The 25,537-nt window shown below is 41.9% G+C and overlaps 1 protein-coding gene and 1 non-coding gene across 6 annotated transcripts in view; one reads left to right on the top strand and one right to left on the bottom strand.

Moving 5' to 3' along the window:
• Positions 1-25,537, top strand: part of cacnb1 (calcium channel, voltage-dependent, beta 1 subunit) — a 29,701-nt gene that overhangs the window by 967 nt on the left and 3,197 nt on the right. The window contains exons 2-14 of one of the 5 annotated variants that reach the window (XM_027285550.1): positions 4,485-4,571; positions 14,974-15,093; positions 15,295-15,417; positions 16,082-16,218; positions 16,838-16,905; positions 18,354-18,514; positions 21,347-21,427; positions 21,516-21,574; positions 21,672-21,781; positions 22,544-22,552; positions 23,926-24,077; positions 24,876-24,971; positions 25,064-25,249. In XM_027285550.1, the coding sequence (XP_027141351.1) occupies positions 4,485-4,571; positions 14,974-15,093; positions 15,295-15,417; positions 16,082-16,218; positions 16,838-16,905; positions 18,354-18,514; positions 21,347-21,427; positions 21,516-21,574; positions 21,672-21,781; positions 22,544-22,552; positions 23,926-24,077; positions 24,876-24,971; positions 25,064-25,249 (1,389 nt within the window). Of the gene's footprint in view, positions 1-4,484; positions 4,572-9,053; positions 9,431-14,973; positions 15,094-15,294; positions 15,418-16,081; positions 16,219-16,837; positions 16,906-18,353; positions 18,515-18,967; positions 18,997-21,346; positions 21,428-21,515; positions 21,575-21,671; positions 21,782-22,543; positions 22,553-23,925; positions 24,078-24,875; positions 24,972-25,063; positions 25,250-25,537 lie in introns of those variants that run through there. The other 4 variants (XM_027285552.1, XM_027285554.1, XM_027285551.1 and 1 more) reach the window with 4 other exon arrangements.
• trnac-gca (transfer RNA cysteine (anticodon GCA)) lies at positions 3,843-3,914 on the bottom strand. The gene has a single exon. It is a non-coding gene; the product is annotated as a tRNA-Cys (tRNA).

The raw sequence follows: 25,537 nt of genomic DNA, 5'->3' as shown, positions 1-25,537 counted from the left end.
GCTTGTTTGGGAAGTGACATGATGTCGTGGGCATCTTTAGTCATAACAGTTTTTTAAATGGATGAGGAAAAAAATGATGAGAATATCTAGAACAAACACACCCACGCTGAGCTCAGTCATTGTCTCTCTGGAGAAGAAGAAGAAGAAGAAGAAGTAGAAGAAGAAAAAGAAAAAACACCTCACCACAGACAACCAACGCTTCAAACCATGCCAAGTCCTGCTCTCTCCTCTTTACTCCCACTCCTCCCAGCTCCTTCTCATCTCTCTCTTCCCCCTCAGCTGCTCTCCTGATTCCTTCTCCATCCACTATCACCATCCTGCTCACACCATCTCACCTCGTCCTGTCTGTTTTTAGAAGTCAGATCTTTATCTGCTGCGAGGCTGTGGTGAGAAACAGATGGACCCCCTTCTTGTGCCAGGCAGCGGGGAATGGTGTGTGTGTGTGTGTGTGTGTGTGTGTGTGTGTGTGTGTGTGTGTGTGTGTGTGTGGCACCTCTGATCAATTAGATCTAAAGTTCATGCAATCGTGCAGCGGGTCATGCTGGTATATGTATTTAGAACTCTGTGCTGTGGAGAGAAAAGCCGGAAACAGCATTTCTAATATCCTGAAAAGGATGGTTTCCTACCCAGTGCCACGCCACAGAAGAAGAAATGAACTGCTGGGGTGAGAACTGATCCAAATTCAGCGCCTGAGGGTGGCTTAGATTAAAGATCGTGTCTGTTGACAGATCAGTACGGATGTCTGCAAGCAGAATAATGTATGGAGCGCTCAGGGTGGAATGAGTGTAATGTGGTTTACATGTTACAGTCATGATCTTGTGCACCCTACCACCCTCCAGCCTGCACCCACCACACTCCCTGCTTTCCGGTTTAAAGCCCCCTGCTCACACACACACACACACACAACACCCTCTTTAATTATACACTTAATCTGGGAGGATGTTTACCAACAGGAAGCCTTTCCCTCCTTACTTCCTCTGGCATTTCCCTGCCCTTTGCTGACAGGAACTCGCCTCATCATGGCTCCGATCGCGGAGACCCCTCTAAACACACACCTACACCCACACACACACACACACACACATCATGTTAAATGTAACTGTGAACTTATGACGGCAGAGCATACATTTTGTTTGCCTGATTCATTGCTGAGATCCGGTAGCACAGCAGCATGTCCAAAAGGGCGAGCGTCCCCAGTGCAATCATGTTATCTAAGTCACTTGTTTGCAAATGAAAACAGAAGTGAAAGTAAAAATAATATTAATTCAACATTTAGTTTCTGCAGAGTTTTTACACTGCCGTGGATAATATCTTTGTAACCAGGGTGTTTGGTTTAGACTAGTTAAAATGGGGATTTATTTACAACCTATTTGATTTTCTGCTCGTGATCTTAGAAATTAAGATGGCGAGTAAGTCCCTGTGTACACCTGCAAAACACATGTTAATGTTCATAAATAATATGTAAAAGTGTATGTGCAGCAGATGGGATTGGCCCGTGGACACCTAGTAGAGATTCACATGATCAAATAGCAGCCAGGTGTAAATGTAATTTTGTGAATTTCTGTGACTGCTGAGAAGTGTCATCCCAGCTTCAGATAGATGGTTTAATGACTTTTTGCAGAAAACAAGGACAGTGGATATTGTTCCCCATCACTTACATTGAAATCACATTAGGAAGAGATCGCTTCATGGCCGTTATGAACAGGAGGAATGACATTGAGCAAAAACTGTTTTGTTTGTGAATTCAACTAGTAGACAGATTACCCAGCTCCACCTCTTCCTTCTGTCCCGAGTAAACCTTGAAAAAATATAGTTTGCTTTCGTCAAACTGTAACTAGTTTGCATATTAAGAGTGGTTATTGAGCAGCAGCTGTGATCAGATGTAATGATCTAGATCGTGCATCCTGATATATTTCATCTGGAAATGTTACAGTAAACCCTAGAAATGTGACAAAAAAAATATGATTTCACATTGCATTTCAGAACTTTTTCAGTCGTGTAGGTGGAAACATTTACCAGCAGTGATGTCAGCCTCTATTTTTTTATATGAGTCTCGTGTAAGCTGTATCCTGTCTCACATATCATCACCTCAATTTTTAAGTTTAACATTAAAAGACAGTAACCACAGTAAAGCAGTAATTCTTGTTGCTGTGGAGCTTCCAGCTGTGTGTTCATCCCATCTATCAGCAGCACTAAATCAAGCCTGGCACATGAGGGCTGGATATGTTATTTTTGCGCTACGGGAGGTTGAAAATGAATTCAAATGAATTCCTCAGCTCCATTTTTTTTTTGGAGATGAGTGTCTGACAGATGTTTTTCCTTTTCTTTTCTCTGCACTCTCTCGGCCGCTGTGTGTTTTCACGTCGCACCAGTTGGCGCTGGTGTAACAGGTCATGTTTGTTTAAAGGCAGGCGGGACGGCGTCATTCATTCGATGGCCATGGTACGCCCTGTCGTACACAATGTGACAATGATAACAAAATACTGAGTGGAGGAGGGATCACTGTTGGTGGGTAGTTTACCTGTCACCGGATCTCTGCTGCTGATCCAACAACAGACATTTGGACAGGTTTGAAGCAGCTGATTGGTGATGTTCAGTGTTTATTTAGGCGTACAGTGTTTGTGTGTGTGTGGGCTGTCACATTATGATCCTGTTGTGAGTATAAGTGAGTTTTACCAGTCGAAGAGATTCATACTGAATACTTAACATTACCTCTAACCATATTTCAAAACTCTTCTGTATTCCTGTTTCTATTAGTTGTTTAATCATGTCAGTGTTGGTATGGTAATGCAAAACATGTGTTTGGTTACAGATAACAATACTATCCTGTAGTATATAAAGAATATAAATATACATATGTTTCTATACAAGGCTCAAATATGCCAAAACGTCTCAATTATCAGTGCTTAATGTGGTCTGTGTGAGAGTGGGAGAAACTTTGTCCCCCCAAAAAAAGTCTAAAACAATAAAAGTTAAATTAGAAACCTTTTAATGAATCCATACACAAGACTTGACAGTTCTTGATACTCAATGTTAAAGTATACACTGAAATGAAATGGTATCTTTTTGGCTCAGTTATAATACATGTACGTGTGTTGTGTTTATGTGTTAGTTAATGAGAAGTTCAACAGAAATTAAGTACCATAGATGCACGGTTTGAGAGTATCTACAGTATCTCAGGTTTTAAGTTGCAGTTTATTTGCAGACCTGAAATGAAAGACAACAAAGGCATCATCTAGTGCTCTGAGAAACTGTCATTAGTCTGCCGGAGCACTGTCCTTATTCCTCATACTTATTATTACCATTCTACCAGTCCCTTACCACCGGCAGCACATCAACAAAAAATACATCATATCGTGCAGCCCGAGATGTTATGTCTTTTAACGCAACACTTTTTGTTTTTGCTCCCATTTTTTCACGAGTTGATTAAAAGATGTTGGCGTACACTGATATTCCAACGAAGGCAACAAACACTAGTCAATCAGAGGCAGAGTAGGGCAGGCTGTGTCTTTTTTCAAGATAAACCTGAACATTTCAGAGTGATCTTTGCTGTGACCCGTCCAAGGCACGACTGTTATAGAGTCATGCTGTTTAATTAGCGTGTTGATATGCCACAGCTGTCAGGTGGATGGATTATCTTGACAAAGGAGAAGTGCTCACTTACACGGATTTTAACACATTTACTTTACTTTTATTCATGACAGATCAAAAACAAACAAGTGTTGATATAATATCATGTTTTCTGAGTCAGTTCAAGTGATCTGTGGTTAACTTGATAAAGCAAAACCACCGTTACTGTGTTGTTTGAAACTTCTTCTAGGGAAACATGAGGCAGAAAATTCAGGGGGCATCCGGATTTGAACCAGAGACCTCTTGATCTGCAGTCAAATGCTCTACCACTGAGCTATACCCCCTATGAATAATCACATGTGGTCACTGAAATACATCCTGCATGTTGAGCTCATGTTTATTTCTGAGCTTTATTTTAATCAGCAGTTCCTTTTGTCACACTGGAAGAACAACAGCCACAGTCTCCTGATTTCCAGCAAATGTGATTAGTCAGCATTGCGTAACCATGGCGATGTGGGCAGGGTGGGCTCATAATGCAATGTGTGGCCTCTGCCCAACCCGGATAGGCCATTTGCCAGGGGTCTGCCAATCAGATTACAAGGTCCCAGTTTGCATCAGAACATGAAAAATGACAAGTAATGAAGGTTGTTCATGTCTGACTTCCTCTCCAGTCTGGAACTCTCGCTGCTTTATCTCTGGGTCTATCTGACTGCCTGATCATATTCAGAAGCTTTTAAAAACGCTGTGCCAAATGTTAATGGCTATCATGCTCTGCAGAAACAAGATTTTCTACAAGACATGTCAGGATAAGTTATTAGGGAGCAATGCAATTAAACTTTTTGTGTTTTTTTTTTTTCTGTTTCCTTCCAAATGCTCTCCCTCTCCCCTGTCCTCCAACCTGTCTCCGTTCTCAGGGAAAGTACGCCAAGAGGAAGAGCCGATTTAAGCGCTCAGATGGAAGCACCTCCTCTGACACCACCTCGAACAGCTTTGTCCGACAGGTAACATTTCACACTTAATCCTTCCTCCAGACCACTAATCCAGGTGCCAGACTCTCCACTCTCCTCTAGTTTTATTTAATGAAGAAGCACATGAAAGTTTAATGGAGCCAGAGTGAGGACTTAATGCCGGGGGTTCAGTGGCTCCATATTAACATTTATATATCCTACAACATCAGTTATATATCTCTCTCTTTTTTAAAAACTTTTTATTTATTTTACTTTTTTTTTTCTCTATTTCTTAGACTAAACAACTAATGAGTGAATCATGAAAATAATCATTAGCCAATTATTTTGTCTGTAAAATCACACAAAAAAATAATAATCCAAAACTCACATCAAAATCACAAAAACTGATTGATCTGTTTCAATAGTCCAATAGTCCAACAGTCCAAAACACAAACATGCTCAGTTTACTATTATTTATGACAAATAAAAAGCACAATTTGAGGTGTTGGAGCTAATATTTTTCTTTTTTCTTTTTTTTTTCTGCTTGTAAAATGACATAAAATGAATAAATCATCATCAAAATATTTGCAGATAAATTACTTCCCAAAAAATATGTCTGAGTCATATGTTAATCCTTTAATATTTTCTCATTCCAACAGAATAAAATCACCTTAATTGGATTCTAAGCCTCTAAACATTTTTTGGTTTGAGGAGAATTAGCTGAACGAAGGGTTATTTTCTGCATAATTTACATTATTAGAAGTGCCGACAGTAAAGTCTAGGAGAGACTAGGATATATGAAATGAATGTGACGGGACCAAGCTCACTTCTAAGACAGCGAATATAATGATCAAACAAATATGAGGTTTATACCTTGAAGTGCAGAAATCTTTAAAACCTAAACTTTGTGACATCTTATTATAGAGGTTTCATCTGCCACTGTTAGCAAACTGTGATTACCACATCAGTTTCACTCTGATTTATCTACCGTGCCGCAGTTCTCTTTCCACTGTGACTGAGAAAATGAAAACCCTTTATTTTCTTGTCTTTAAACAAGGAGTATCTTCCCCTCTTCACCTGTGTGTTTGTCACAGACGGCCCACTTACTGTTCTGTATCTCACACGTTCAAATGGCTTTGATATCATCAGCGGTAACAACAGTAAAACCCCTGTGACTACAGCTACAAGCAGCTTTATTGTCACAGAGATGGAGCTGAAAGACATCAGCAGAGATTACTCCGGGGGTTTGATTGTAATTATTAGTCCCCAGTTGTAAGATTCACCCCCACACTGCTCCCCTCTGACCTTACACCACCCGTGTCTGTAGATGTAGATGCACTGATTTGCTGTCAGTCGTCCAGCTCTGTTTTCCAGCGGGTCAAGAACGGGTCAAGAAGCCTCTCTCTGTCAGACGGGAACACTTCTTCTCCTCGCAGAGTTTAGGAGTTGGGGTTAAGGCATCACACGCTCGCGACCTGTGCAGCAGTCCTGTCTGGACATGACATTTCTCAAAGCCGCGCTGTGTGGCAGATAAATGAGTCCCCCTTTTTCCATCTGACCTCTTCATTTGTGAGAGGAAATGATTTGCCCCGTGCTGAATGACATTTACCTGTTTAGTGCTGGTGTTGCTTTAGAAGGAAAAAAAAAAATCCCATCGCTGTTGGTGAACACAGGGAGCTGAGCTCTCCTGTGGTTTCTAAAGGTTAGCTGCATCCTCTCCTACACATATCACCCTTCCCACCTCCTTGTCCTTCATTAACTCCGTGACTCCGCTTGCTGAGGGACCACGTGCACCTGGGCCTGCAGGTCAGGCACAATTCATACTCACTCACACTGTATAAGGAATCATTACCCATAGTAAGGATGATTTAACACATCCTGAGATAAATTTCCTCCCCTGTCTGATGCCATTGCACAGCATTTTACTCATTTGCAAGCAGTGGAAGCAGCAGGGATTTTAAGCAGTCAAAGCGCCGCACATAACCCAAAAAATTATTTCATAACACAGCTGTTTAGTGCCTGAAGTATCTATGAATGTTCCTAACACATGAACACAGTTTCTGAAACCATGTTAAGATTTGAAAAAACGCCGTTAGTCGCAGACAAAGAAGCATGCAGGCGCTCTATAGGTTTTTGTACATACAGCCTATTTTAGTCTCCCCTCGAACAACTCAAAGCAGAGCCCTGTATAGGCTTTACAGTCTCACACACACCTACGCAAGTGCACACTCACTTACCACACACACACACACACACACACACACACACACACACATGCACACAAATACATGAGAGCCACAATCAGCCAACAGTAGAGCTGGCTGGTACACTCAGCCCGGTTTCCATGGCAACCGGGCCACTGAATCTCCCTCCGTGTGCAGGCACAGTGGGATGTAGAGACGAAGGGATGTTTAGATGGGTTTGTGTGTGTGTGTGTGTGTGTGTGTCTCTGTGTGAGCGTGAGTGTGTGTGTGTGTGTGTGGGTGCAGCCTACGTGTTTGTGCAGCGCTGGTTTGTGTGTCGAGTTCAACAATAACACGCTCCGTCTTCAGGTACGCAAAGACGGGCAGAGACTGTCTGCTGCTGTGTAAACGAGGTGACATGTCTGCCGGAGTGTGTGATGAAAAAAATATTTTTACTTCAAGTGTTATATATTTTTTTTTAAATCTTGAACCCGTTGTGTCTTTTATCGTTAACAACTAGGAAACACATGCATGCTCACGCACGACGTTTTAGCAGTTTAATATAGCACCAACAGAGGGGCTGAACGGGATGAACATCTGCGTCAAAGTTCATTGGCAAAAACCTGAAGACCAACAGAAACTGCAGTCTGTACTCATGAAGATTAAAACTAATGGTCCTTTCAGGTCCCTTATTCCATTTGGATGCAACATTTCTCTTCACCAGAGAATATCTATCAAACTTAATCACACGACATTAACATACAGTTCACTGTAACGCCCTGAAATCAACAATATATTCAGGCTGCTAACAAGAACAGACAACAGTTTCTGCTTGGCTGCCGCTAATTAATTAGTCTCTGCAGCAGCTTCTTTAGTGTTCCACTTAATGTAATACACTAGCGACTTGATAACCACCATTTACGTGTAAATACGACATTGTCTTGTGAAATTTCCGAGCTTAAAGATTTCATACGGATCACCTTGGTGTAGATTAGATCTACAATATTCTGCAACATTCCTGTTGGGGATGTTTCACCAAAATTCCAACATGCAACCTGAGATTTGCAACAGGAGGTAATATGCGTCAATTACTAATTGAAGCAAATACCATACTTGCAACTCATGCAAGAGCACGACCATCGTAGGATGGATATTAAGAAGTGTAAGTTAAAGGGTGTGAAGGTTTGTATGTCAAATACAAACCTTTATGAAAATCTGTTGAGAAAGAAACATTTCTTTGTTTCTTTCATGCTCCGTTGCACTTGAGTTACCCATCAAACACTTTCTATAACCAGAATACTAAGATTCATCCATTTTCCCCACCATTGCTCCATAGACAACATCACGTCTTGCTCGGTTGCCATATGTGAAAGGTCTCCAGGGTTGAGATGCTGCGGAGAGACAAGCAGTCCTCCTGTCAGTCCTGACATATGAATCCCAGCAGAGCCCCAGTTGCTGCTGCGTCTCACTGTATGAGGAGCTAACTGGTGGGACTGCTCTCCATTTTTATTTTTTTTACTTCCCCAGCTGACTATGTTGTCATCAGCTGCTAACACAAGAGAGGAAGAGGCGGTCAGTTTCTGTAGCCATGGAGAAGCCCCTTTCATTGTGTCACAGGTTGCCCTCTGGTGGACACATTGGACCCCTCCCAACAATACCACTACCACCCCTCCAACCACACCTGTCTGCCTCCTTTAACAGCCTTAACAGTGTCCCAATTCAATATTTCACACTTATTTCCATGCAGTTACATAAGAAATTAATGTATCTTTGTAAAGATGTATTAGTAGCCGACCCTTATAGATGATATTTAACACCTAGTTGATAGATACGTGGATTTGGAGCAGTAACTGTTCAGCAAATAGTCGAGCGGCAGTTGCTTCAAAGTGTTACAGCTACAGTCGTTGCACCATCCCCTCATATCCATATTAATCCGCTGTCTGATACCCTTTTTCCGGGAGGCAGACAGAGAGACAAAGAGACACACAGAGGGGTTGGGGAGAATGAGATCAGGACATAGGCCGAGGGGAATGAAGCAAAGAGAAAGAGGGAGAGAGATGGGTGGGGGGGGGGTTTCCCTGGGCTCTGCCCCAGCCCTCTCCCACGTCAGCCGGGGCATTGAATGGCTGACGGCTGCATACCAGGCTTCCTTCTGGGTCTCAGTGTGTTCATGTCCCTGTTTCTGACCGACCAGGGCTAAATATATTTCCCCAGTTTGCAAATGTAGCACAAGTCCTGCAACCCGACCCCCAGCCAGCTCTAGCTCCCTTCCTATACGCAGGGTTCACGTTCCTCTGGGTTGTGGAGGTGGGAAGGTGGGTGTGTGTGTGTGTGTGTGTGTGAGCAGGGGTTGGAGGTTAAGAGAACCGCTCTGCTGGTTTCACACATACGGCACTCTGTTCTGGCTTTTTCTCCTATCATACACACCACGCACACACACACACACACACACGCACACACACTCACACACTCACAAACACGCACATGTACACCTCTGCACTTGACAAGCCAACAGACAGATACTTACACTAGTTACCACTATCTCTCTCTCTCTCTCTCTCTCTCTCTCTCTCTCTCTCTCTCGCTCTCTCTCTCACACACACACACACACACACACATACACACAACTGTGTCTGTGGACTCCGGCGTTTCCCCCTTGGTTTGCCGTGGTGTGGCGAGCGTGGCAAACGAGGTATGGAGAGGACTGAGAGGATTCAAAGGCCCGTTATGGTAAGAAGGATCTGGATAGATCTACAAGCTTTTTGCTGCATCTGACTGATCTGGAAGCAGTTTGAGTGTGAGTTTCTCTGTGTGGATCTGGATTGAGTTTTGAAAGTTCAGCAAGACGCTTTTGCTCTGTGACATGACAGGATAAAATAACTTGCCAGCCGTGTCCTGATAGCGCTTTACCTCCCAGTCCGAGTCTTTCTTTGCTCCCCCTCTTATGAGTGTGATTCCATTTTGGGCCGGGCCGCAGCTGCTGGAAAGGCGCTGTGTTTTTAATTAGACTTCCAGTCCCACCGGTTGCCTTTGCTGCCTGTCCGGCCGTCCCAGCACTATGGCCATTTCAGGGGGCTTTTTTCACTGCCGTGCCCCTGTCACAAACAGGCCTGGGCTGGATTTGGATTTAGTTATTGCATACTGAGCTGCTTCATGATTTTACACTTTCTCTGATGTATAGTTTTTCACTGTTTTTGCAATTATTGCATTTAGGGCTGGGTGACAATTCAATATATATACACATTTTTCTTTCAGTGGAATCATAGTCTTGACAATTAGGGCTACAGGAAGCAAGTGTTTTAATCTCTGTTTGTTTTTCGACTAAACCTTTATCTATAAAGAATTAAAAATCACAGAGAAGTTCCAAAGTTATGTCCTCAAATTGCTGTGGGAAGCTGAATCAATGAATGTTCTGCTTTTTTGTTTGATAAATTGCCTCGAACAATCAGTCGATTATCGAAATTGTAAATGACTATTGGCGAATCGACTAATCCGTTCAGCAGTAGTGATGACGTGGCACACTTCTGTTTTACAAGATTCTGTTTCCCAAATTAAACTACAGGAGTTGTTGAAGTTTCTTGTGTCGGATATAATGAACTGAACGTAAATGATAATCAGTTTCATTACCTCACCTTACCTTTTATAACTGCAATTAACAACTAGCTAACGACATTATCAAAGAATTGTTCGGTCTATGAAATAGCACAAATAATGACCACTGCAATTTCCCAAAGCCAAAGTGACGTCTTCAAGTTGGTTGTTTTGTCCAAAAACTTGAAGAGATGTTTTCTACCATGGACAAGACACAGAGACAATAAAATATGTCTAATCTAATTTAAGAATTACACTTAAAAACAACTTAAAGTATTTGTATATACATATATTTGGCAATGTGCTTGTACATCTGCTTGTGTTAACACATCATAAAATTATTGAGACCATTGGCATATTTTACTGATTGATAAAAGGGTTTTGTGAATTTTGTAACCGCAAACAAGATACTGAGAAGTATTGGTGTTGGGATATGAGTATCATTAAAGGTGTTATGTTGGCAGTAGTATAAACATATGCAAAAGATCTTATTGATATTGATTTTAATCATATCTCCCAGACGTAATCTCATTGCTGAATTGTATTTTTCACGTATTATGATGTGTGTTTTTGGAGTTCCTCTCTATGAAAATGGGGATTTCTAGTGAATTCAGTCCATGACTCATCTTTCTAGTCATCTCCACACCAGCCAGCTGGTTACCATGACGCTGCTGTGACAGAAAAAAAGGAATATGGCCATTTACAGCCTGAGGCCATGAGCTTCAGACTGGAAATCTGTCCTTTGTGATTCCTCCGTTTGTACATCTGTTCTGTGAGACATGTTTCCCCTGCTCTGATTTTCTTTTCCCTCTGTCTGTTTTTACTGAGTTAGTCTCCCTCTGGATGTGATGTGAATGCACAGCATTGCTGAGACTCGACTGCTAATGCATTCTGGTTTTGTTCTCAGCTGTCTGAGATGAGATGTTGTGTCCCTTTTTGTCTCTGATTCGTCGACTGGGGCCCGAGGAGACTCTGTGATAAATCGAATAAGGAAAAGGATATTTAATATTCTCACTTTTCCTCCATTTCTTTTTTTTTCTACCAATGAAGATATTTTTATCTGTTTAATTATCAGGGCAGGGGTTCGCAGTATGTGTTAGCTCTTAGATGGTAATCACTTCTTAGTCATGCATTGTGAAGTCTGACAACACCTGCTGCAAGGTTCCTGCTGTTCACGACAGTAGCAGATTAAAATCTTTGACCTCTGCCCTGTTATCTGACAGACGGTGGTGATTATTTCCTGAGTTTAAAAAGAGCACACATTTTAGTATGTTCGTTATCGTTTTTACGCAGCTTTATTCAACCCCCCAGAAAACAAATCTACTTTACCTCGTCCCTTTTTCTTGAAGCCATTTGCAAAGGGGCCATTGCATCAGAAGAAACAATGTTAACTCATTTCCCTGCTGCAGGGTGACTCTTTTCAACCCTCATTATTCAAAGCACTTGTCTTTCCCCCGGTCCGCCCTTGCTCCTTATTCCATTACCCCCCTGTGCTCTGTTGCCCCCTCCCTCCATTTATTCAATATCAATGCTAAGGAGGTGTAAATTCATCACGGTGGCTGCCGCTGTGCAGAGAAAAGGAGGAGGAACACAGTGCGTTCTATTTCAGAATAATTACTGAACCTTAACTCGTGCACATTTCTTTCATTTTGCCTTCTGTGTTTGTGACAGTGCAGTGCAAAATGTAGAAAAGTTTGTCTTGTTAGTAAAAAATGAATAATTTCCCCCAAAGGCCATACTGTTTTGTTTGTTGTTGCTATTACTGTGTTGTCCTCTTGCCTATAGCCTCACAGCATAAGAAAATACTTAATTGATCACCTGTTGAAACGCTTTTATGCAATTTCCCCATCACTGATTTCCCTTCAGGGTATTTTATTTACTATTGATTCCTATACATCTTTCTATCTCCTTCCTGATGCACCTTTCACTGGCTGCCTGTAATACGCTGCAGAGATGGTTACTATGACACTGCCGGGGTCTCTAGTCTGGCACTGCCAATAGGAAAGCAGCTCTGCCATCAGGTGGCCTGTAGCTATTTTGAACTGGAGCTGTATGTGAAGTGAAGCAAGGAGCTAAATTAGAGACACAACCCATTGACATGAGAGGAGGAGATGAAGAAGAAGGAGAGGTGAAAAGGTGGAGGAAATGTCTGTCGACGCGTTTTGAAAGGATTTCATTGGAGACAATGTGCAGAGAGGTTGTTGGTCAGTTGCTATTTTGTCTCCCCTCTCACCCATATGCACCTTTTTTTATTTATAAAGTATTGACTCATGAATCTGTCAATCCCTCTCTTCTTTCTGGTTGTGTGTGATGAGAATCAACTGGATGAGTGACTCAGAGACACAATCATTTGTCCACACACACTTACACACAAACACACACACACACACACACACACACGAGTCATCGCCTGTCCCTCCCACTCTTTCTCACTCTACATTTTGCTGCATCACCGACCTGTTGTAGCAAGCCTGTTGGTCGCATGTTTTTTCAGACGTCATTTTTCGTCTTTTTCTCTCTCTCTAAAAGCATTCCCGTGGGTTCCCCATCGAGGTTTTTAACCGTCACTTAGTCGGTGCTCAGTGTTGGGATCCACCTGTATGGTTCAGAAGATGACTCAGAGTCAGTAAGAGGGGGCGGCTGCTGTTGTCCTCATTAGGTGCTGCATGCCACTCACAGGATCATTCGTCCTACTTGAGTGGGAAGCGGGCACACCGCTGCGAGTGTTTGCGTTTGAGTAAATGAAACAGGAAGTGGGGATGGTTTGTGGATGCCCGATGACATGAGGAGTAGCTAGGCATCGCCTTGGCAACAGGGAGTGTCTACATTCAGTCGCCAGTTGCCAAGTCACAGAGCGCCTTGATACGACAGGTGGCTGAGCTAGAATCAACATTCGTGTTTGTCCTTTCATTTCAGATCATAAAGACACGCATGGATGGTAATCAAAGGCGTAGAGGAGCATTAATCACACATAAATGCACGTGTAAACACCACACAAATGTCTCACTCTTCCACATTGGATCAGTTTTTCACTCCGGATATATTTAGATATTTAGATCTTAAGGTCTAGGAAGTTATTTTACTTTAACAGTGGCAGACAGGAAACAAGAAGAGAGAGAGAGACAGGGATGACCTGCAACAAAGGTCCCGCACCAAAATCGAACCAGGGATGCTGCTGTTATATAGAAATGCATCAGGACCACAAGTACATCCCAGATTTCTTTTTAGCTTTTTAAATTAAATAGCATAGAAAACAAGTCAAACAACAAGTTGGCAGCAAGAAACCAAGAGCTCAAAGCTCCTACTTTCTGGAACAATGTTGTCGTACTCATGATAGACAGATTTGATCAGAATTTATATAACTTTGTTCTCATATGCGGTAGTGCTCTCCGACACCTATAAGGAGATTTTGAGATGTAAAATTGGTGGTATTACCCTTTAATGAATACTGGCTGATGGTCTTTGCTTTCATTGTATATTTCTTGATCAGGAAGAGTTTCTAATTTTACATTATATTTTATTAAAGCAAAGATTTTTATTTACCACAGATGCACTGAGCATATTTGAATCGAAAGAAAAGGGTTAGAATAAGTTTATATTCCCCAAACTGACGTATCAAAAATTGTATTGTTTTGGTATGATATTGAAATATTTCAAACCCAGATCCAGAAATATTCATTGTTTTCACTGAGTTCTCTTTTTGTGTTGAGTACACATGTGCAGGGAATTTTTCATCATCATTACATATGGCGTATGTCATCTTTGCGCATTCTCACCTCTATTTTAAAAGCCCACACCTAGTGACTCACTTCTTCTGCCTGGCACATTCAGCTGTCCGCATTCTTGTCAGCACCTCCTACAAAGCGCCAGGCAGCCTGTCAGTTTAAAAAAAAAAAAAAGAAAGAAAGAAAAAAAAAACAGCAAGAAGAGAACAAGTGGGATTGTTATATAAGTTCAACACTCAAACATTTCAGAAGTTCAGGATGCCTCCCTCACTGCACCGCTCTGCTGTACAGTACAGTGGGTCGGCGCCGTAGGCTCGCAGGAGGCTCTGGTTTTTATTGTGGTATGGGTGTCTGGATGAGGGTCAGGGAGTCAAGTTACAGTGCATGAGTGGTGGATGTGTTGGAAACTGTAGCCACTTCATGAGAACCCTAATATTACAAACAGTCCTCAGGCCATTTTTCTTCTCTCTCTACCTCTTTTTGTCTCCACTTGACACACCCACACAGTGAACGTGTTGTACCTGTGCGAAAATATTTAACATCCTGGCCTCAGCGCAGCTGCAATGGAAATATCGGCCTCTTGTCATGCATCCTCTCCACCTCAAATTACACAGAGTCAGCTTTCATGCAGTATGAAGGCCACTGCCCCCTTTGTGTCTATGTAGGTTACACTCCTCCAGGCAGTCTTGACATTTTGACCGCAAATGAAATTGCAAAGGGAGAACCTTGTCCTTCATACTTAAGACAAGTGAATTTGAAACAGGACAAACAGGAACGACATCAGGAATACCTGAAGATGAACAAACAGGTTACCACTTTAAACATTCAAACATATACCCAGACAAGACCAAGTTCACTGAGTCTGCTTCTGTTTTTGCTCCCTCCGAGGGTTGATCCATGGTCATCTGCTCTTTTTTTCACCTCCTCATCTTTATGTAAACTCATTGTGCATTTCAGGGCTCTGCAGACTCCTACACCAGCCGGCCGTCGGATTCTGACGTGTCCCTGGAGGAGGACCCTGAAGCTCTGAGAAAGGAGGCCGACAGACAGGCCCTTGCCACGCTCGAGAAAGCAAAGGTCAGAGATCATCTGTTGCACCTCTATCCGTTGTTGCACAGTGTTGCTTTAATAGTTGTTGCTGTTGTTGCATAGTTTGCACATCGGTGTAGAGTGTTTTGACACTGGTAAACCTCCTCATTAGTGTCAAGGGGACACTGAACTCGGTGTTAGGTGTTTTTTTCATGAAGCTAATATCTGTCTTTCCCATCACTGCTGCAGACCAAACCAGTGGCGTTTGCTGTGCGGACAAATGTCGGTTACAACCCTGGCCCCAGTGATGAAGTTCCTGTGCAAGGCATGGCCATATCCTTTGAAGCCAAAGACTTCTTGCACATTAAAGAGGTAAGATCAACGTGCTCTCGTTCATTCACGCTTAAAAATAGAGAGACAATTTTTGTACAGATTTTGTAGTGAAAGGTGCAATATTCACACAGATATACAAAGAGTAGTTTTCTGTAGTTTAGTAGAGTACACATTTGTACCAGTTCACCTTCAACCAAAGGTAAATCCTTTTATGTAGCAATCTAAAGCTCCTCAATGGTTCAGGGATAAAAAGACCAGACGGCCCCTTTTGAACAATAGGCAGTGATGGGAGGGATCATGTTTTATTGCAGCTCATTACACCGTCTCCTTCCGTCTAAACCCTACCCAGGCCATGAGTGGGAGTGAGAGAAGAAACTGATGCAAACATAATAAAAGAAAATTAATGAAAATTGTACTCCAACTTTCTGATTTTGAGATACAATTTTGGTCACTCGGTACATTATTGTACCTTTTTAGCTGACAAACATGAGGCATAAAATGATATTGCAAGAATATGTTGCTTATTATATTTGGGTACACGATGAGCATTTATACTGTGAAAGATACAATTGAGTTCTACCTTTTTTTGAAAGTTTAAAATGAAGCTTCAGTTGTATTCGTTGAGATGAGGGTTAGGTTTTGGTGATAAATTCTGATGTGTGTGATATCGCTGGTTTACTGATGTCTGTCTCTCTAAATGCAGAAGTACAACAATGACTGGTGGATCGGACGCCTGGTGAAGGAGGGCTGTGAGGTGGGTTTCATCCCGAGCCCAGTCAAACTGGAGAATACCCGTCTGCTGCAGGAGCAGAGAATGAGACAGAACCGACTCAGCTCCAGGTAACCACCAACATCTCTCTGCATCGATGACATCTACAGCATCATAAATGACAATCCCACTTTATCAAAACGGGTCAGACATGAGTCACATTCACCCATGAGGCAATGTAAAACATCTTAAAATAGACTGCAGTGAGTCACTGTATTCCTCTGTGCATCTACAGTGTGTACTGAATATATACAGACTGAAGTCTCTGTAGTCTAGCTTTTTTAAATATATAAATGTGAATCTGTTTATTTTGATTATTCAAAACTGTGTTTAAAAAATGAAGACTACTATAATCCAGATTAACAGATTTTAATGTACAATTTGCTGCACATTTTAATCTTAATATTATTTGTTTTGTACTCGATTCTGCACATAATAAGCAGCTTATTTGCCATTTTTCTTTATTTTTTTCTTTATTTTTTTTATTAAAAAACAGTTCCATATTCACTGTAAATTATGATTATCAGGGTGTTCTTGCAGGAGGACACCTAATAATTGCTTTATTATGGCATAAAAATGTGTAAAATCAATTAAACAGCAACAAGTGGAATTTTGGGGGCGGTTAAAAATGAGTAAAACGATGAAGAGAATGAGCACAATCATAATATGTGTCTGTTTTTCCCGTTATAGTAAATCTGGTGGGAGCTCCAGTCTGGATGTTGCCACTGGAACACGCAGGCCCACCCCACCTGGCACAGGTGAGGTCTAGGGTGGCTTTGTGCGTGTTTGCGTGGGTGTGTGTGCAATCCCGACGGAGAGCGCGCGCGTGTGCGACAGAGAAAAAAACGCAAGATGAGACGGGTGCCTGATATTTAAATCAAGATTTTAATTGGCTTGTTAGCGAGGCATAATGATGAATCACAGTGCATCTCAGTGGGTTGCTGTGTGAAGTGAGAGAGGTCTTCGGAGGTCTGTCATTAGCACACAGGACGGTACTGAAATAGAGCCGAGGATGGACCGTACTCATTAAACTTGATAAGTGTGTCTGGCTTGTGTGCGCGTATTGCCAGGAAAGACGCAGAACGATATCCAAGAGAGACAGCAGGAGAGAGGTGAAAGTGCAAACTTGGGAAAAATAAACAACTCTGATTGACTTGAAGGTTTTGTTGATCAAATAGAGCCACTGTTTTAATAAAAATACCTAAATAACAGAAATGATGTGTCTAATCCACCTCGTACAATCAAAGGGGTTCTTATTCACGGCCAGTGTCGATACTGCTCTTATATCTGTGCGATAGCTTACAGTAAAGACTGCAAACCTCCCAGCACCTCTAAAGCACACTAATTAACACGTTGAATCTCGTTTGTTTAATCCTTGCAAAAGCCGAAGTGTAAAAAATGTCAGTTCACCCTTTTACGGGGTGTGATGTGCTGGACTATTTCTTGATGCACTTTGCTTTTTTGTACGGCTTGAACAAATGATGTGTGATGATGTGTTAATTAGTACGCTTTAATTATGCTGGTAGGCAGATTATGTTGCCGTTTGACAGAGCGAGGCTGGCTGTTCTCCCCTGTTTTCAGCCTTTGTGCTAAGCTAAGATAACCAGCTGCGGGGCTGTGGGCTCGTATTTAACGGAGAGTTACTCGAGTGGCATCAATCTTCCCATCTCCAAACTCTAGACAAGAAACATTGCCAACATCCCAACACCTTTGTCCGCCCCCCCCTCAAACCTACGACACCTGCATCGACAGTAATCACACTTTAAACCCCCAGCTTCCTTCTCAGCTTCATTCCTTTTCTTTTCTTTCTACTGCTCTGCAGCCTCCTTTACATCTACGAGTTTTGTTTCTTTCTCGTCACACTGAATTCACTCTCCCTTTCATATTGTTACACCCCACATCTGTGCCTTGTTTCATGTATAATCTGATGTGTTCTTTTCCAAACTCTTGTCTCTCAATGTTATTTCCAGTTTAAATCATACTGTGTCATCTCTTTTGATCTCTTGCAATTTCCTCCATGCCTCTTTCTGGATGCATCTCACATTCTTCCTTCTATTTGCTCTTCCCCTTTTTGCTTTTCCACTTCTTTGCTTCCTCTACTCTTTAACTCTGCCTTGTCTCGCTCTCTCCTCCCTACTTTCTTTTTCTGTTCTCCTTTTGTCCCTCTCTCTCTCTGCACCGCCCGTCCTCCCCACCCCCTCATCAGCTCACGTGGACACGTCCACTGTGGCCTTTGACGTTGATCCCCTCGACCTGGATGCTGAGGAGCCCCCTGAGTTCCAGGGTGACCCTCGCTCCTCCAAGGGCATGTCAGGCAGCGTAACATCCCCTCAGGCCAACGCCCACCGACTGCCCTTCTTTAAGAAGGTAACATTAGGGGCCCAGGACACCTCGCTTACCTAGCCAGCCTCCCTCCTCCTTCCCGCATTTGTCCCCAACTCCTCCGAGAGGTCTAATCTCTCCTTCCCTTCTCCATCTCTCACTAACTGCTCCCAACTGAACCGTCCGCTACTGTAGCCCCTAAATCTAACACTGTTTGGCCCTTCAGGCTCCGGGCACGATGGTTACGCTGAGATATGTTTGCTTGTGTGCTTGTCAGCTGGGAGAGGCGTTGAACTAACTGATTCACAGGCTGCTGCTATTTTAGTTAATCTATTCTATATTTCATATGAAGCCACAGTGGAGGCAGTCAGTGTAAACTCTGTTTTAATCAATAAACAGCTTCTTTCCCAATCTCCCCCCCTAATCCTAACCTGTCAATAACTAAATGTGCTCTTGTCTTTTTGTTTTTTCTGGCTTTTGTGTGGAATGATACTGTAGGTGGCCCAGCTAAACAGAAACAGAAGTCGGTGAGTGTGGTTCGTTCAAGACTAACCTCTAACATTTCAACTTTCCATCCTGTGATGTCTTACATTTTCCTTCTTGTGGTGACATGTGGTGGTAAGAAATGAGTCCGCAGAATATTTCATAGCACATATTCATGCTTCCAAGGACGCATTCAAAGGAGCATTTGTAAACCGTGGTGACACCTCTGTCATTTCCCTCAGAGCTTGTATCACAGCTGTCAGTGTACGGATGCAGGTGCAGAATCATCCCAGACCCCGTTAGTCAGAGTAACACAGTAACACATACTGACATGCTTTCATTTCCATTTATGACGGCTGATTTGAGCAACAGAAGCCTCACACTCAGCTGTTTTTATGCTTTTCAGCACAATTTGGATCACACGTCAAGGCTGCAGAACAAAGACCTGTTATGAGTGGAGTGAGAGATATGGACAATAGTTACATTCAAAATATTTACTAAGTAGTCAGATTTAAATACTGACCTACACTCCTGTTCACCCTATTGAGACAAATCTATTTCAGTATTTACCTGGAGCAAAGTCAAGTCAAAAATAGCATTTTACAAACAACATGAGAAAATGCTGACATATCAGCAATATTTAATCAAAATTTTAAAAAGTAAAGTAAAGCTCATGAGTTAAATGTTTTTTAATGTTTCTCTGGAAGAAAATCCCGCAATTTTATGACGTCAAATATCTGACATTTACTGTAAACAACTGAGTCACAGTGTCTAAACATAACTATTTATCATTGAAGTGAACTATCATCGATATTTATATTATGTACGCCATCCTCCCTGTTACTCACCACACTAAACTGCAGCACACTCATGTTATTCAAAACCAATAAGCACTATTGTTATGTTCAGTGCTCCAGCTCTGCCCTTTAGAGACAAGAGCCATTTGGAAACTTTTAAAATATGTATTTTTAGCTTCGGTGAATACAAATGAGGTGAAATGAGCTTCCGATGCTCCGCTTTTATGTAATGTAATGTAGTGGAGCAGGGCACTCCAGCACTATCTCCCGCTTGAAGAGCTGCAGAGCATGCACAGAGGAGGGGGCGTGCTTCGAATACAGATCTAAAAAGAACGAACTGGAAAAAAAAAAAAAAACTCATTCTATGGAAAAAAAAAATGTTGTTTCTAAAGAGGACAAATGCTTGTGGCATCCTTATGGATGAATCAGTGATGATTCATAATGTAGAAATAAGCTTCGTGTTTGTGTGTGGGTGCTCTATACAAGTCTCTGTGTCGGTTGTATGGTTTTAGTGTAAATGGCTTAGGGAAAGCCACAGAGTACAGTATATATAGGGCTGCTTTATACGCAGTTGTGGAAAATGCTTATTTTGATTATTAAAAATGGCTGAAAAGAAAAACAGGAACTAATATTCATTTTATACATATTATTTTTTATATATGTGCATATTTTTTCTACCTAATTGCAGATTAGAATATCATATCTCTCCTGTAGTGGAATTACCAGATTATGTTTATTCTCATCATGATGATCCACAGGCAGATGCAGACATAATATACAAAGCATAGATGTGATACATAAAAAGTATCTTTAATTACTTACGACACAGTGATGAACACAAAGAACCAAACCAAACCTAACCAAAACATCAGTAACACATGCATCAGATACATAAGACACATCACACACTTAACGGACAGAAAAGGAAACACAGGAAACACAGGAACTAAAATAGCCATGCAGGACACCAGGTGAAACTAATCAGGGACAGGTGCATAATCAAAAACAGGGCAGGAAGTGCAAGACATAGACAGGTGGAGAACTACAAAATAAAACAGGAAACACAAAACAAACTCAAAATAAATATCATTTTAAAGGCTTGACCAATACCAATAATGTGCTGATATTGTGCATCCCTAAAATATATCAAACACTTGCAACTTGTCGCAATAAAGTTGTGACAAAGATTTCAGCAATGAAAGATACATTTCAATAGCACAAATGTAAGAACTGTCTTTTTACTTTTACTGCAGCAGTAATGACCGGAAAATTCACACCGAGTGCTGATGCATGACAAAAAGAGAAAAGTGTGAAATGTGACGTCTGTGTTAGAGCAGCAGCAACAATCACAGACACCCTGCCTCGTCTGGTTTAATTATGGACACTTTAATTATGTGAGACAGCAGAAGAGAGCGCTTTCAGTAAGAAACTGATCCCTGCCTCCAAAACATTTCTAGGCAGTCAAAAAACTTATGAAGTCCAGCGTGTAAAACTCACCATCCATCAGTCTGACCGCTCACAGAGGGGAAGGGTGTTTGTGTTAAGTTCATGTTCTGTGTAAGCTTTGTGGAACTGATAAGGACTTTTTCTGGCTCAGATGGAGCATGTCCCACCCTATGACGTGGTCCCTTCCATGAGACCCATCATCCTAGTTGGGCCGTCTCTGAAAGGATACGAGGTAAACAGAAAAATTAGTAACACATGCTTGTTTTATATCTTTTTCACTTCCATGGTACGTTGTCTTACATCTGATGCTTTGTCTTTAGGTGACAGACATGATGCAGAAAGCGCTCTTTGACTTTCTGAAACACAAGTTTGAGGGCAGGTAAGAATGACATCATGTACACTCCTGTACACTCCGCTTTAATTGCTTTTTGTTTATTGACCCTGTAACAACTGGTGTGCTGGATCTTTGTTTTCAGGATATCCATCACACGGGTGACAGCGGACATCTCCCTGGCCAAACGTTCAGTCCTCAACAACCCCAGCAAACACACCATCATTGAGCGCTCCAGTACCCGCTCCAGCCTGGGTAAGACGGCATAGAGCCACTTCAGTGCAACAACTAGAAGTTGTTATTTGACAAGATGATTAAGTGGAGATCGAGCAAATGGAAAAGCATTTTCGTTCATTTTGTCATGTTGCTAAACATCCATTGAAATACCTTTCACTATCTGTGTTTCATATCTTTTAGTGTGTTTCTTTCATAGATAGATAGATAGATTGATAGATTAGAGACTATTTTGAGCTGCGAATTAATTCACATTTATTGTTCTACTGAGGCAGCAGAATGATGTATGTGGGATTGACTCAAAATAAACTACAGTGGTTCGTTGCTTCAAAGGAACGTGTCACTCAACTCTCTGTGGTGGAGAACAGCAGAGCTTGATGGCACTGAGGAATAAGATACACCAGACTTTGGATAAAAGACAGTTCTTATTATAGAATATCACCACATCTATTCTTTAATGTGCTTTCAGAGGCAGCTTGTTCACACAGTAAAAAATCGTCATGATGCTGCAGGAGTTAGGTTAAAAAGCACATACACATATCTTGTAATTGGGACTGTCTCGGCTGAAACAGACAGGACTATAAAGGTGGACAGGTCATGCACTGTAGGTACCGTTGTCAAGTTTTTTCCTTTTTATACCTGCTCTTACTGTCTGAGTCTGATCTGGCCTCCTCTCTCTTTCCTCATCCTGTCTTTTTCTGCCCTTCACCCACCAAATCCTCCCCCTCACCCCACTTTCTCCTCCCACCTCCCATCTTCTTTCACCACTCTCTTTTGATTCAGACGTACTGGGTACGTATGCTCTCCTTGCAACGAAACAATGGAGCCCCCTCTCCTTCCACCCTCCCCTTTTCTTCTCACTATATTCATCATCTGCTCATACATCGTTTGTCTGCCTGTCTGCTTGCCTGTCAGTTTCTCTGTTCCTCATACTTCTGTGTGACAGCCTGTAGTCTCTAACAAAAAGAAAATAATCATAAAAACCAACGAGAGAAGGCATCCGGGGGATGGCAGCAGTGCAGATGGTATCTGCTCTAGGTTATTAATGGGAATCCGAGAGCGAGGCCAATACTGTCCATACTTCTCTCACCCTTCTGTGACCTACATATAAAGCTATCCATATACTATATATATGTGCGATCATACCAAAGAAAAGCCTCCGTAGAAGATGGACCTTCTCTCATGAACTCTGTCGAGTCATGGCACGGGAGCAAGTCTCTCGCTGCAGTCAAATCCAAATTTGCAAAAGTCCAAGTCTTTGTTGAGGTTAATGGAAACCTTGCCTTGCTGCAAAGGAGTTAAAGTTCACCTTTCTTATCACTCTACAGAGGCCCTGTTTTTGCCTCCAGCTTTAATTCCCTATCCTTCAGCCCTCTGGAGGCTGCTAAATTGTGTGCAGGCTTCGTCTCTCTCTGGAGATTGCCTTGCCCCGTTATCTCTCTCTGTCGCTGTGTTGGCAGCACGTGCACCTCGGAGGCGCTGAGGTCTGACCAGACCAGCGAGAAACATTCTGGTTTCCGGTTGTAATCTCTGTTCTTACGCACCAACAGACTGATTTAAAGAAAAAAAGGCGAACAAAAAAAAAATGATAGGCTGTTGCTGAGGAACAATGAAAACAAAACACCCAAGCAGTCCACAGAGTTGATTATTAATTACCGCTGTGCCTATTAAGTGCTAACAGAAACTAATGTTCCACTTAATTTCTTTTGAGAAGGTGTATTTTTGTTTTTCTTTATTTATTTTTGTTTCTGTTTTATTCACATGGTGAGAAATTGTGCCCTTATTATTAGTTAGTGCCACAGGCATCTCATTCTTAAGTGTCTCCTTCCTTCGCAACTTTGGAATAAAAAAAGATCAGTAGGACACGAGAAAATTCTAAATGCTGGGAGGTTGCAACAGAATGAGGATGCTGCACTGCTCCATTTAGCTGCGCATAAATGGAACTTTAACTGTGATCCAGTCTAATTCATACGCTTGGAACTGTTTTTTCTTAAACTTCGATATGCATGATTAAGTACTAACATATCAGTATGTACTTGTGCAGAGAAGTAAAGTAAGTATGGCTAATATACAGTGATGTAGCTCCTCAATAAGAAATGGTGTTTAGATTATCTCTTTGTTGTCCTCCTGTATTTATGTGTCTTATCTGTGTCCTGGGCCTTCAGCTGAGGTGCAGAGTGAGATCGAGCGCATCTTTGAGTTAGCGCGCACCCTCCAGCTGGTCGCTCTGGATGCAGACACCATCAACCACCCCTCTCAGCTGGCTAAGACCTCCCTGGCTCCCATCATTGTCTATATCAAAATAGCCTCACCTAAGGTATGGTAACCAATGACCTCAAAGTTATAATTCTTTTAGGATTTTAATCAAATCAAAACTCATTTTTTATACTATGTACTGTATGGTTGGCTGTTTTTAGGAATAGCCTTGCAGTCTCTCATAAAATATGATCTTTTTGTATAGTAGTTCTCATTAAGTGGCAACGCCTGCCACTCCTACCATTGTTTTGCCTTGTCAAATAATATCTACTCAAAGTAGTGTTAAACCAGATAACCATGGGTGTCAACCAGGACTAAATGTTAACTTTCAAGGTGCCCCGTGGAGGTTTTTTGTAAACAAAAGTTCAATTTGCAAAGTTAGATATCCACATTTGCTATTTTAATGTGTTGAACACTGACTGTAGAGCAGTGGAATAGTGTAAAACAGGTTTTATTGCCATAACAAACTTTAAATTATTATAAAAACTAAAAGATAAAAATTACGCTAAATTTGTACTAAAATTACAAGAAACATAAGTAGATATTATAAATATATGTACAATATGTTTTGTTTTTTTAATGAAACGAGCGGTACAGTTTTGTGAAGAACTGTGCAAAAGTTCACAGTATATAGCATATTGAAATGTGATGTGACACCCCTGTGTGCATGTATAAAACAAACAAAAGGGTCCTTTTGTAGAATCATTGCTCCATAGAGCTACCAGTAGTTAAAAAAACTCCACTGGGTACCTTTTTAAAATTCTACTAAATTGTTTCCTATCACCATAAAAAAATTACCAAAGTGGGCGAGCACATTTACATGAATAATTGATGGTAAAGTGTTGTTGTCTCTCTGCAGGTCCTCCAGAGGCTCATCAAATCTAGGGGGAAGTCCCAGGCTAAACACCTAAATGTGCAGATGGTGGCAGCAGACAAATTGGCCCAGTGTCCACCAGTGAGTTTTGCTTTGTGACTGGAATAATGAAACAATTCCTAGAATTTCTTTTAAGACAAACAAACAAAAAAAATCATTTTATTTGTGTACAGGAATTGTTTGACATCATCCTGGACGAGAACCAGCTGGAAGATGCCTGCGAGCACCTGGCTGACTATCTGGAGGCGTACTGGAAGGCAACCCACCCCCCGAGCAGCAACCCTCCCAACCCTTTGCTCAACCGTACCATGGCCACGGCAGCCCTGGCCGCCTCTCCTGAGCCCGTCTCCAACCTGCAGGTACAGGTGCTCACCTCCCTGCGCAGAAATATGGATCTGTGGCCTGACATGGACGGTGTGGGGAAAGAGGAAGAACATGCTCTCTGAAGTCCAATAGAGAGCGGGGTGGGGAGACTCCGGCAACTCAACCTCAACCCAGCAGCGTGCTCTCTTTACCATGAAGGAAAAGTGCATTGAAACCCTGTTTATGCTGTATATAGAAACACAACACAGATGCACATTCACACAAACACACCTATGCAGGAATTACATATACATGAGCTAATCAGGAGCCAATTTCCCACACAT

This window comes from Larimichthys crocea, chromosome XII, assembly GCF_000972845.2.
Source record: "Larimichthys crocea isolate SSNF chromosome XII, L_crocea_2.0, whole genome shotgun sequence".
Classification (NCBI taxonomy): domain Eukaryota; kingdom Metazoa; phylum Chordata; class Actinopteri; family Sciaenidae; genus Larimichthys; species Larimichthys crocea.
This window is presented reverse-complemented; position numbering and strand designations above follow the sequence as displayed.